General features: G+C 39.1%; 1 protein-coding gene across 6 annotated transcripts in view; it reads left to right on the top strand.

Annotated features, from left to right (window-relative positions):
* Positions 1-312: 312 nt before the first annotated feature.
* Positions 313-14,259, top strand: part of C2CD5 (C2 calcium dependent domain containing 5) — a 94,036-nt gene continuing 80,089 nt past the window's right edge. For all 6 annotated transcript variants that reach the window (XM_040642238.1, XM_040642236.1, XM_040642237.1 and 3 more), the window contains exons 1-3: positions 313-448; positions 603-721; positions 13,951-14,037. In XM_040642238.1, coding sequence (XP_040498172.1) covers positions 632-721; positions 13,951-14,037 — 177 coding nt within the window. In that variant the 5' untranslated portion in view covers positions 313-448; positions 603-631. The remainder of the gene's footprint in view (positions 449-602; positions 722-13,950; positions 14,038-14,259) is intronic.

Genomic DNA, 14,259 nt, shown 5'->3' with positions numbered 1-14,259 from the left:
TGGGAAAGGGTCGACCCGCGAAGTCACCGAGCCCTACGGAGTACTTCGCCCCGCCCCGGAAGGCCCGCGTCAGCTCTGGAACAGCCGCGCACCAAATCACAGCCCAGGCTCGGTGGATGATGCAGGGCTCGACCCATTTCCCTGCCCTCCAGCTTCTTCGGAGTCCGTCCCGCCCCTCCATTTGCTCCGCGAATTTAGTTTCTCCGCTGAGAAGTGGGCCGAGCGCCGAATGATCGATGTTTCCTCCACGCCCCGAGAGCCGCCATTTTGGGGGGAGGAAAAGACAAGTAGGGGTGGCAGATCGTCCACGGGATGTTGAGTGGCTTTTGCTTCTCTTGTCAGCACTGTGGGACCGGGGTAGAAGAACCCACCGGGGTCACTTCTCCGACTGCCTCTCCGGAATGAGGCCTCAGCGTCCGCGCGGGACGGCCCCCTCATTCATCCGCGAGTGAGTGGCTATCGGCGGTGTGGCGCGCCCTCGCGCGCCCTCCGCTGTCAGTTATCCCGCGCGCTCCCGCCGGCGCGCGCAGCTCCCCGCGCGCTCCCGCCCCTCCCCCGCCCGGCTAGGAGCTCGGCGCAGACTCGCTTGTTTGTTTCTGCAGGAGCCCAAGGAGAGGCCGAAGCCGAGAAGATGCCTGGGAAGCTGAAGGTGAAAATCGTGGCTGGGCGCCATTTGCCAGTGATGGACCGAGCTAGTGACCTGACTGATGCCTTCGTGGAGGTTGGTGCAAGGTCCTGCCCCTCAAAACACAGGGAGTGCCAAGCCCTGTGAAGGATCCTACCCACCTCGCCCCCAGTTCTTCAGCCCATTCTCCTTTCGACTGCCGTCCTTTGTGCGGTGCTTGTCCAAGCCCTCCCTTGAGGGCTGACTGCCGAGACTGCAGCCCATGTGATGGGTGCACCGCTCCCGGGCGTCTGCGGCGCACTCTGCCGCGCGGGGAGGCAGTTACTGCTCTGCATGCTGGGGTGACCCTGATGTCAGGACTCATAACAGGCCACCTGCCAGTCAGGAGGAGATCCCGAGGCGTGGCCGCGCAGCCACCGAAACACACACACACACACACACACACACACACACACACACGTTCTTCTGTTGAAGGAGAGATGGCTTCTCAAGCCAAAGTGATGGCGATCACATTAAGAAGGTAGATACAGTCCGTTATGGGCAGTTGGAGACCTACAAGGCGAGGCGACCCACTCTTGAGCATAACATTGTCTGAATCATCAGTGTAAGTTTTAAAACACAACCGTAACGCTTTCTGCTCCTGTATAGACTGGTAGGTATGATGAGCTGTTTTAGGGTAATTTAGTGCCTTGAGGTAGGAAGCCAATTAAGTGCCATGGATTTAAATTGCAAAATTGCTTTTAAAACCAGATGATTAGTTTAAAACTCATGCAAATTAGAACAGGCCTAGGGCCCGGAAAGTAATAACCCAGAGTCTGAAAGAAGCCAAGTAAAAATTGTAATAAAAATTGACTTGATGAGCCAGAGCATTAGAATAATAATCATTTGGGCTAGTAATGCATAAGAGTTGACAGCTACAGGATAATATATAGCCTGATTTCATCTCAATATAAAGTATTCTTGATGTTCCCTAAAGGATCTCTGACTTAATAACTGCAGCCCCCCTACCACACCCCCCAACATTGCTGTGGTCATTCTTAATCCCAACTTCATTTTCACTTGAGAAACAGATGCTGAGTGTGTTCTTGGGCCAGATGTTAGGTAATGGGGATACACAGATTACCAGAGCATAGTCTGCTTTCAGGTAGCTCAGAGACTGACCCATACAGTTTAGGTTAATAACTAATAGCTAGCATGTATTGAGTCTCATTATTGCCAGGTCTTTGCTAACTACTTTTTAATTGTTATTCCTCATAACAGTCCTGCTGTTATATTATTATCCCATATTACAGTTAAGGTAACAGGCCTAGGAACAGTAAAAAATTTGCCCCAAGCTTTCTTAACCTTGCTAATAGACTTGTGGACTGTTTTCTTAACCACCGTGCTAACATTGCGTCTCTAGACAACAAGTTGATGAGTGTTGTGGAATATGGAAACTTCATTCTGTCTCTGAAGGTTTAGGAAGTTTACTAAGAAAATGACATTTGAGCTGAACCTCGAAGGACACACAGGATTGTACCAGGCAGAGGGAACATCAGAATGGGATCCCAGAATGGGATACATGGTATGTTCAGGGAACTATCTTAGTTTGAGACATGTCTGGAGTAAAAGGGAATATGTGGGTAGTGGAGGTTATGGGGGATGAGGCTGGAAAGGTAGATTGGTGTCAAATCTCATTTTCTGTACTGAATAATTTTTCCTTTACTCTGTAAGCAGAGGTAAGCAAAAAGAACTTTTTAAGGAGAAATGAAATATGATGATGTTTATTAGGTTGTTGATAGGATAACTTGTGTGGTAATGTTACTGATGGGCTGGGCAGAGGAAAGATGAGACAGGGAGATCAGTTAAGAAGGTGGTAAAATTATCCAGGCAATAATGTGCATGTCAAGAATGGGTGTGGGAACGGATTAGAGGAGAAAGACTTGAGGGACATTTCCTTTTTTTTTCTCAAGATTTTATTTATTATTTTTTTTTTTTTTGAGAGAGAGAGCTAGCGAGAGAGAGAGCATTAGCAGGGGCAAAGGAAAGTGAGGGGCTCGATCCCAGGACTCTGTGATTGTGACCTGAGCCAAAGGCAGATGCTTAATTGACTGAGCCACCCAGGCGCCCCTTGAGGGGCATTTCTTAGGTAAAATTATCATGCCTTGGTAATAAATGGTTTTGCTGGTGAGGGAGGGGTTGGATTCAAGAGTGACTTTTAATTCCTTTTCAGCAAATAGTTATTGGAGTGCTGTTTGCCAGACCCAGTGCTAGTCACTGGTGTAGCTGATGCATATATGATAGTGAACAAAATAGACTTGGTTCCTAGTTTTATGAAGTTTGTATTTTGGTGGAAGAGACAGACATTAAAAAATAAAGTGATAAAATAGGTAATTGTGATGAGTTTCATGGAAAAAAACAATAAAGAGTAACAGGGAACATCTACTTTAGGTTGGGTAATCAGGAGACCTCTGAGGAAATGTCAAAGACCTGCTGAATGAGGAGGAGCCAGCTGCTCAGGGAGTGTATTAGGAAGTGAAGGAAGATGGGTGTGGCTGGCACGTGGGGTAAGATGAAATTGGAGAGTTAGTCAAGGAGCCAATCATGCAGGATCTTAGAGGCCATGATTAGGACTATGGATTTTATTCTAAATTCTATGGGAAGCGGTTGTTGAGATTAGTACTTTTTTTTTTTTTTTTTTTTGCTGTCCGGAGTGTGGTCTGAAGAGGGAAAGAGCTGAAGCAGACAACTAATTAGGAGATTCTATAATAGTTCAAAAAAGAGAAGGTGGGGGCCAAGATGTTGATTTTGTAATGGAATCCATAGGATTTGTAGAGATTGATTGAGTAAGTGGAGAATCAATTTCTGTTTGGGTGTGTTAGGTTTGAGATGTTAATTGGAGTTGTCCATGAGGAAGTTAGAATAGTAAGTATGATGTTCAGAAGAGAGATGTGAGCTAGAAATGAGCTTATACAGGCCAGTGCTTTTGCACTCTGTGAGACCCAGGCCCCCTTTATATAGCAGGTATTTTGAAATCCACTCTTTCTGTGCTGGCATGATATTTATGGCCAATGTAACCTAGCCTCACAATTAAAAAATACCCAATATATTGTTCTAACTAGTAATATGACAAATTAGAGAAATTTTTTTAGTATGTGTTTCAATATGGAAGTACTTGTTCATGATCACAGTAGAAGGTACAAAGTAATCAGATTGAGTCCATGAATATATCCATCACTGTACTGGGTATAGTACAGTGTGCTGGGAATATAGTACTGAATAAGGCAAAAATTTCTTTAATCATGGAACTCACATTTTAGTGGGAGGATGGAGTTCATAAAGAAGGTAATTAAAAGATAAACTGATAGATGGTAAGAAAAAAAAGCAAGGATACAAGATAGGGTGTCTCATATATGTATAAAAATCACATGAATCTGACTCATACACAGTGAGACAGTTGTGTAGTTCTGACACCTTAGATAGGCCTTCATTGTTCTCTGATTTTTCAAAATAATCAACTAATGGGCAGAAGCAGAATTTTCCCTTAATTTACGTGATGGTTGTATTTCTTGACAATTATGTAACTGCATTACAACACCTTTTTTCCCCCATTAGAACACTTTTATCTGTAAAATGAGTTAGATTTTTAATCCTATGTGATTATCTGGTAGGACATTTGAAAATCATGGCTTAAGACAATTCTTCATTGTAGGGAACAATTTCTTGCATTGCAGGACACCTAGCTTCTCTGGCCCTTCCTTCTAAATATTACAACTATTCTCCACAAATAACACCCGTAGAAATTTCTAAAATTCCCTTAGGAGTTGGTTTGTCCCTTTTGTAAACCTCTGACTTAGAGGGAGAAAGAAGAGGTATGGATCCTTGAAAAAACTTGACATTAAGCTGTCTATTACAGGAGGAGGACTAGGGGAAGAAAACTGAGATTATCAGACAATGGGGAGAGAGAAAAATCAGGAAAGTAATGTCTCAGAAGGCAAGAGGAAGTTTCTAGAAAGAGGAAGCCTTCAACCATTAAATGGCACTGAGAGGTCAGGTAAAGAGGACAGAAAAATCACTGGATTGGACAGTATGGAGGTTGTTACTGATCCTGACAAGGAGAGTGTCAAGGAAGCCCATACTGTAGTGAGTCAAAGAGGGTTAAAGTACAAGGGACAGGTGAGAAAGAGGTGTGGCACGAATAGGCAATTGTTTCAAGAAACAGGGCTATGAAGGGGAGAGGAGAAATAGTATGGTATTTGGGGAGTATGTAGCTTTTAGGACTTAAAAAAAGTAAGTTAGACGATACTAGAACATATTTGTGCGGTAATAGGAAGAATCCAGCAGAAAGGGAAAGATTAATGCAGGAAAAGGGGGATAATGAAGGATTACCATGTAATAAAGGGATAAATTGTGTGATGTAGCCTGTTAAGTACTGTATAAGCTCATAAGAAAGGGAGATAATGATGCCTGAATTGGTCATGAGAAGTCTTTGTGCTGTGCTTGAAGAATGGTAAAATTTCTATAGGCAGAGAGGAAAAGCAGCATTTTCTAGATGAATAAGACAAACTCAGGAAAAGCAAAAGGAGAGGGATAGAGCATATGTAATTGAAGGGAGGGTTCTTGGGAATAAAATTTGCTAGGTAAGGGGAATGCAGGTTATTGAACGGTCTGAAAACTAGAGGGGTAGAAGTCTGTACAATAGAAGCTCTCTTAAACAACTTCCATTAACTCACTTATCACAGTCCCCAGTGCTCTGCGTTCCTTCCATAAGCATATTCTCGAATATCCCACATTGCTAGTTATTCTCTCCTGTGCCTGCTTCTCCCATCAGTTGGCTGATAATACTTTACCAAGAGGCAGTTATGTTTTTTCCCCAAACCTGTTTATGCCAACTCAATTTGTTATTGTAATTTACTTAAACCTTATGTAAATTGGTGAAATAAGAGTGAAAATGAAGTTGATAATGCTATGTAAAGACATATGGATACAGTCACTAAACATTACTCTAGAATTAGATGGAGAAAAATCTAGGATTCTATGTTCGTATATTTTTACACGCAATTTTAAGTTCTACCACCACATAAAAAAAACCCAAACTGGAAATCACAGATGGTACATTATGGGTGTGGTTTGTGCAAAAAAGATGATGCAGAACTCTAAACAGTGAACCCTTACTCAAAGAAGAGGCCTTACCCTTACATTCAAATATAGAGGAGGAATGAATATTTATATGTTTTATCTTAAAATGTTTACCATTTGAATCACTTGTAATGATTCTTTGATTTAACCAAATTACCAAATTATTTGATTAACTAATCAAATACTGATCCTGATTGCATTGGTTGAAGGAATTTCTATATATGATGTGAGGAATTTAGGAAGCCAGTGAAGACCAAATAGTGTGCATGTATGTATGTATGTATATATTTAAAGATTTATTTATTTATTTTAGAGAGAGAGACCAAATGGGGGTAAGGCCAGAGGGAGAAAGAGAGAGAATCTCAAATAGACTCTGCGCTGGGCACAGGGCTCAGTGTGGGGCTCGATCTCACGACCCTGAATGAGATCATGACCTGATGCGACACCAAGAGTGGGATGTGTAACCAACTGTGCCACCAAGGCACCCCACCAAGTAGTATTTAAAGATGATTATTCTTGCAGGAACCCCCAGAATGAAGGAGATGAAGTTCTGTATAAAAATAGTATTAATGGAAATTAATCCCAGTATTAATGTTCATGTTACAAACTGTTTGGCAATCTATATTATCATTTTGTGTTTATCCAGGAGCCTTTGAGGGAACAGGGAGAGGAAAAGAAATTAATATTTAATGATACCAGACATTTTGCTAGGTCTCTACATGCATTTTTGCCTGTAATACAACAATCCCCCCTTCAGAGGAGGAAGCAGCCTTAAATAACAGGTTAAATAACTTTCTCAAGGTAATTTAGCTAATGAGTGGGGAAAGAGAACGCTTTTACTTTACTAGGGAATCTCATTAAAATCCCTGGTGTTCTTTAACAAAGTTGTAAGGCATTCATTTAATTGCTGGGTAATAAAATCTCATTCGAATTAAATAAGACCAAATGAACTATGATTCTTCTTTAGTAGAAGGGGAATCATCACAATTTGGCGAAGTTCACACTCTGGCCTTTTTCTTTTCCTAAAATCTTTTTGTTTGTTTGTTTGTTTATTTAATGCAGTTGGGGGCTATCAGATCTTTACTATATCTTGAATGGACAGTTGACCAAAAGAAGAATAAAAGGTACAATATACCAGTACAGTATAGTAGAACAAACCTGAAGAGGGCTGAACTCACAATTTATTTATTTTTTAAAGATTTTATTTATTTGTCAGAGACAGAAAGAGAGAGCATGAGCACAAGTAGGGGGAGCGGCAGGCAGAGGGAGAAGCAGGCTCCCTGCTGAGCAGGGAACCTGATGTGGGACTCCTTATGGAGGCTGAGGTGTTTGATATTTGTGTTGTTGAGGTTATAGAAATAATTATTGAATATATTTCCATTTTTTTAAAGATTTTATTTATTTGTCAGAGAGAGAGAGCGCACGAGCAGGGGAGCAGCAGACAGAGGGAGAAGCAGGCTCCCCGCTAACCAGGGCCCCCCCACAGCCCCCCGATGGGGGACTTGATCCCACGGTCCTGAGATCATGACCTGAGCCGAAGGCAGATGCCCAACCAGCTGAGCCACCCAGGCATTCCTGAACTCAATTTAAAGAATGATATGGTAGTTTTGGCCGTTGAACCCAAACTTCTGGCTTTTGAAAGGTTTTGAATGATTTCATAATCCTAACAATACTTTACTTCAGATAAAGCTGTTTTTAGATAAATTTAGGAATAAGTATTTCCTCGATGTTTTGAATATTAAAATGTAATGAAAATTAAATTAGTAACTAAGCAGTAACTTCTGTTCTTCCCAGGCTCCCCTGCTGCGCACATCTGCATTGTTTCATTTTTTTACTGTTTGTGATTTAAAAAAATATATGGAAGTAATACATGAATGGCTCCCATTATAAAAGGTTGAGATAACTCAGAAATAAAACTTGAAAGCCCCTTACTTGGTACTTACTACACTGTACTGTATTCCCTACACCATGTCAGTCCTTTCTTCAGAGATAATTACTCTCAGTTCTTTGGCATGTGTTCGTTTACTCCCCCTCCTTTCCTTTAAAAAAAAAAAAAAGTTTTACTTACATTTTAAAAAACAAATGTAATCATGCTTTATACATTCTGCAACTTGATTTTTTCAGTTATTATGTCATTGACATTTCCACATGACAGTACTTAAAATCAACTCCATGTTGATTTATTCAATAATTTTCCTGTTGCAGTACATGTGATTTATTCAATAATTTTCCTGTTGAATGACTATTTAGACTTTTTTAGTGTGTTTTAGGAAGGAAACTCATGTGAAAGTGCTTCTTTAGGATGAATTCCTGGAAGTGGATCCAGAATTCTATAATTTTAATCAAAATAAATTTACTATGATTTTAATTTGAGTTTTTAAAGTTTTTGGGTTTTAAAATAATACATTTTATAAATAGGAAATATACGTGCATGGTTCAGAATTCAGAAGGCACAAAATGGGTCAACCTCTCTCTCATCGTGTTTCTTTTAACCAACCTGTTCTGTTCTTTCTAGTGGCCACTGTTAACATTTGTTGTATAACCTACTAAAAATAACCTATGCTATATAAAGGCATATATTATATGACTTACAACATTTTGCCATTTTTTTCTCTCAAAAATGCCATACATGCTATTCCACAGAAGAAAGATCTCTCTTGGTGATTGTTCTGTACCAGTGCGGAGAGAACTGCTTCATTCTTCTATTTAGTACTGTCCTGTGTGACTTTACCATACTTCATTTAACCAGTTCCAAATCTGTGGATATCTAGGTTATTTCCAATCTTTTGTTACTATGATGCTGCTTGTACATGTCATTGTTCCCTTCTGTATGAAGTTAAAGGGTGTAGGCATTTATCATTTTGATACATTGTCAAACTGCAGTCCTTAGAGATTGTTTTATTTTCTATTCCCACCAACAAAGTATTAGAAGACCTCATCAACACTGTTTTCAAACTGTTTGCTAACATGATAAGTAAAAATGTTGGTTTACTTTGCATTTCTCTTATGGTTGATCATCTTTTGATATATAGTTGACCCTTGAACCGTGTGGGGCCTTTTAGGGGCAGTTGACATCCCCCTCTCAATTCAGCGCAGTTGAAAATCACATACAACTTTTTGATTCTGCCCCCAAAATTAACTGCAAATGGCCTGCTGTTGACCGTCAGCCTTACCGATGACATAAAATTGGTTAACACATAGTTTGTATGTTATATGTATTATATACTGTATTCTTACAATAAAGTTAACTAAAGAAAAGAAAATGTTTTTAAGAAAATCGTAAGGAAGAGAAAATATATTTATAGTACTGTACTGTATTTATAGATACGGTGAGTTTACAATGTATATTTACAGGATGAATCATCTGTCAGTAACTATATCAATATTGTCTTAAATGATACAAAACACAGTAGATGTTACATATATTACTGACACTAGACATGAAAAATGAAAAGATAATGTGAAAAAGAAATTCATATTTATTTACAAATATAATGATTTATGCGTTGATAACAAACAAACAGCAGTATGATTGCTTTATGGTAGCCTAGTGTAATCGATAGGATTGCTTCACAGTAGCCTAGCCTGTATACTAACAAGTGAATCGTTATAAAAAATTTTTTATGGTTTACAGTATTACAGTCATATTTATAATACAATATTAGAAATATAACTTAAAAAATCATTTACTTGGGATTGTAGGCTGATAGCAGTTTCTCCAGTTTTGAGAGAGAGGCGTAGTGTAGTTACATAATTCTTTGAAAGCAAAGTTATGAAACAATAAGAAAACTAACTTCTGGGATACCTGGGTGGCTCAGTTGGTTAAGCATCTGCCTTTGGCTCAGGTCACGATCCTGGGGTCCTGGGATCGAGCCCCATGTCAGGCTTCCTCCTCAGTGGGGAATCTGGTTTTCCCTCTCTCCCCCTGCTTGTGCACACTCTCTCGCTCTCACTTGCTCTCAAATAAGTAAATAAAGGTTAAAAAAAAAAACCCCACTAACATCTGATTAATTTTGTATTAAATGTTGCTCACCTATGTCTGTATAAGTATAGGCTAAGCACTTCTATACAAGTCTTTCGTATGGTGATTCCTTAGGCAATGATGATGATACAGAAATGCCTCATGTGGCTCTTTCCGTGCAGTTACTAGATTTTCACATGAAGACATTCACATATACACAACTGTTAAGTTTATTAACTGTATGGCATGATGATTATGTACCATTCATTAACTGGAAATGGATTGTCATAAAGGTCTTCATCCTCATCTTCATGTGGAGTAGGTGGAGGAAGAAGAGGGGTTGGTCTTGCTGTCTTGGGTGGCAGAAGTGGAACAGATGGAGGAGTTGGAAGGGGAGGCAGGAAAGACAGGCACACGTGGAATAACTTTACTGAAATTATGTTGTAATTTCTGACATTTTTCCTTTTTCATTAAAAAAAAATATTTCTATACAGTACCACTGTTTGCTTTAGTTTCAGTGCTAGTATCCTAGAAAGTTCCATGTTGTAAAAGAAATCAGTAGCAGTCTTGAATCGTCAGATCCTTTCTGCCAGGTTGTCTAATATCAATTTGTTTTTGGTCACTGCTTCTTCTACAGCTTCTTTCTCATCGTCTGGCACTGGTTGGGAAGCAGTCATCTCCATCAAGTTGTCTTTTGTTAATTCTTCTGGTGTGTTTATTAGCTCTTAAATTTCTCCAAGACCCAAAGCTTGATACCCTTCACCCTTTACCTATCCACAAACTTCTCTTATTCCCTTGATTGGCTCTGTTGTAAATCCTGTGAAGTCATGAACAACATCTGGACATAGTTTTCTCCAGCAGTAATTGTTTCATGTTGATGGCTTTCATGGCTTTTACTGCAATGATGGCTTCTTCAGTGGTGTAATCCCTCCAGACTTCCATGATGTTCTCTAATCAGAGTTCTCTTCCATAGTGTTGACAATCCTTTTCAAAGAATACCATGTATTCTTTAAAGTTCCTTATGACCCCCTGATCTAGAGGCTGATTATGGAGAGCTTGTGTTTGGGGGCAGGTAGGCCACTTTGATGCCCTTGGTGTTGAACTCATGGGGTTCTGGGTGGCCAGAGGCATTGTCCAATATCAAAAGAACTTTAAAAGGCAGTCTCTTAGTGGCAAGGCATTTCCTGACTTCAGGAACAAATCATCAATGGAACCAATCTAGAAAAAGGGTTCTGGTACAACCAAAAGACTGGCAGCTGGTGTCTGTCTTTTCCCTTCAAGGCTTGGGGGTTAGCAGCTTTATAAATAAAGGCAGTTCTGTTCATAGACCTGACTGCATTTGCACAAAATGGTAGAGTTAGTATATTCCTTCTTGCCTTAAATCCTGGACCTTACTTTTTTCTCTTCCTGCTAATAAATACACTTCATGGTGTTTTTTTCCAAAACCCTTCCAGAATAGGGTACTTTTGTCTGCATTAAAAATCTGTTCAGGCAGATATCCTTTCTCCTCAGTGATTTTCTTGATGGTGTCTGGGAACTCGTCTGCTGCCTCTTGGTCAGCATGAGCTGCTTTTCCTGTTATCTTGACATTTTTTAAGCCAGTCCTCTTTCTAAAATTATCATACCATCCTTTGCTGGCATCAAATTATCCAGCTTTAGATCTTTCACCTTCCTTTTGCTTTCAGTTATATAATGACTTCACTTTTTTCTCGAATCATATTAGAATCTAGAAATATGCTTACCTTATAGCACTCCTGCAACCATATAAAAGCTGCATTTTCAGTATGAGACAAAAAGGTATTTTGCAGAAAGTGTAAGTTTTTTGCACCTGCTGGCATAGCTGCAGCATTGGCTTCATGAATTTTCTTTTTTTACAGTGGTCCTTATGCTGGATTCATTTATCTTGAAGCAGCAGGCAAGTGCAGCTGCAGACCTCAGTCTACAGTACATATCAAGCAATTCAGCTTTTTCTTGTAATGTCATTACTTTTCTTTGATTCTTGGGAAAACTTCAAACAACTCTAGTGGCACTTCGTATAGGTCTCATGATGTTACCCAAGGTTTGCGGTGTTGCACTAAACACAATGAAAAATACGCAAGAACTGCGAGAGGTCACTTTGTACTGCAATGTGCAATTTACTGAAGAGATGAATTGCTCACACAGAGATGGGTAGCATCATACAGTGTTTTAAGTGGATACTAGCAACACTTGGGCTCATGGCAGTAGCAACAGAAGGTGGTTTGAAATTATTACAGTAGTACAGTATGTACTATTCATTTTATGCAATTATGATTTAATACCACATCCTTACATTCATTTACATTTCTTTCAACTGCTAATGGCATCTTGTATGGTCTGTTACATATTTCTGTGCATGTTTTGATCAATTTTAACTTTTTAGTGTGTATTCTATGTATTAAGTGATAAAATAGACTAGTATTTACATATATATGCATTCATGACATAACTATTTCTTAGTTTTTTGCTATTTCTAGGCTACGTGGTTTGTCTATGAGTTTTTTCAATTTGTTACAAATCTTCAAAAGATTTTCCATCATATTTATTGAAAAAAATCTGCCTATACTTGGATGAGTGCTGTTCAAATCCATGTTGTTCAAGGTTTAATTGTATTTTAAAAGCATCTATATTAAAATAAATAAAAACATCTATATTTCCATTTCTTTGAATTGTTTGTTCATGTCCTTTGCCTATTTTTTGTTGGGTTATTCATCTTTTTCATATTGCTTTATAGGAACTCATTAGAAATTAAAGTTGATGTTTATTGTATATTTAGCAATACTTTTTCTCAATTTCTTATTTATCTTTGGCTTTCTTATATTCTTTATTGTGCCAGAAGTTATTATTTTCACATAATTTTTTTAACCTTTTCTACCCTCTAACTAACCTGCCTAAGCACCAAAATGGTTGGTACCATGCCTAATAATTCAAATTAAACGATAAAACACTTAGAAAAATATACAGAAGATGAAAATAATTATTCTTTTGGATATTTTGCTTTTAGAAAATTTCCTGGACTGATAAAACAGGAAAATCAGCATATATAATACCAAAAGAGAAGGCGATTTCTTTCAAGAAGGAAAGGAGGTTTCAAAGATTATCTGCTTGAACTAGCATTTCCTAAGACTCTACAGTGCGTAAAATGATGTGCTGGATATTGTCTTTTTTTAAAATTTAAATTCAATTAATTAACATATACTGTATAATTAGTTTCAGATGTAGAGTTTAGTGCTTCATCAGTCTTATATAATACTCAGTACTCATTAGATCACGTGCCCTCCTTAATGTCCATCCAGTTACCCCATCCCCCCAACTCTCCTCCCCTCCAGCAACCTTCAGTTTGTTTCCTATGCTTAAGAGTCTCTTATTGCTGGAAATTGTCTTAAAGGCGATAAGCTTTAGTGAATTTAGAGGTTAGGAAAGATAACAGTAATGACTAATAGAATTAGGGGAGAGATCAAATTTAGGAAAGGTGAGGCCATCTAGGAAGTAGTTCCCTAGCTGTTTTGCTCTTAAGCTTCCTGACCACTTCTCAAATTCAGTCAGATTTCATAATCTCCATTCTTTTTTGGAAGCAAGTCCCAGGGATTTAGCCTGCTTTCTGCTTTCTTCATTCCCTTCTTATTTATTTTTGGATCTTTGTGATTTACTGTCTGCCAAGACTGGTTGTGAAATAAGATAGTCTCTCCATCCAATCCCTTTCATTGTCCCTGAAGATAAAACCTTTAATGATAATGGTTTGTTGCTAATCACTGTGTGTGCACCAATAAGGGATTAAAAAAGATAACAAAATGGGGAAGCTGGAAAACAGAAGGATATATTTCTAAGTTCTTACAATAATGGGCTGGAGTTCTGGATTCCCAAGCTGAGATGGTGAAAGGACGGTGCTGATGTTTTTTCCTTCTGATTTTATTCTTGCTGGTCCTCTGCCCTCAAGATTCCTCTTTTTTGTGAGCTTTTGTTTCCTGAAGGCTATATTGACTTCTTCCTTCATATTGACAAAATAGGCTGTTTTTAATTTCTGTGTAGAGCTAGTCAACCAGAGCAGTGGTTGACTTATTTCAGGTCTAGCCTATAAACTTATTGGACTGTACTTTCTTCCCTTTTGTTTCAGGGGATAGTTGCCTTTTTTCCCCCCTCCATGGTTAATCTTCCCATTGCTTGGCTGACATCAAAACTTACTTTTATTTACATTTTTGATGTTTATATTTGGATTGTTTGTTTTTAGGTAAAATTTGGTAATACCACCTTTAAAACAGATGTGTACCTCAAGTCCCTCAACCCTCAGTGGAACTCAGAATGGTTTAAATTTGAGGTAAGTTTTTATTTTTTAATTTTTTAAAAAAGATTTTGTTTATTTGAGAGAGAGAGAGAGAGCAAGAGAGAGAGCACACGCAGAGGGGAGGGGCAGAAGGAGAGGGATAAGCAGAGGGGAGGGGCAGAAGGAGAGGGATAAGCAGAGGGGAGGGGCAGAAGGAGAGGGATAAGCAGACTCCCGTTGAGCAGGGATTTCCCCCTGCCCTCCCCCCCCTCCCCC

Source organism: Ursus maritimus, unplaced genomic scaffold (assembly GCF_017311325.1).
Source record: "Ursus maritimus isolate PB19 unplaced genomic scaffold, ASM1731132v1 scaffold_26, whole genome shotgun sequence".
NCBI classification, from domain to species: domain Eukaryota; kingdom Metazoa; phylum Chordata; class Mammalia; order Carnivora; family Ursidae; genus Ursus; species Ursus maritimus.
The sequence above is the reverse complement of the archived record's forward strand: the minus strand, read 5'-3'. Positions and strand labels throughout refer to the sequence as shown.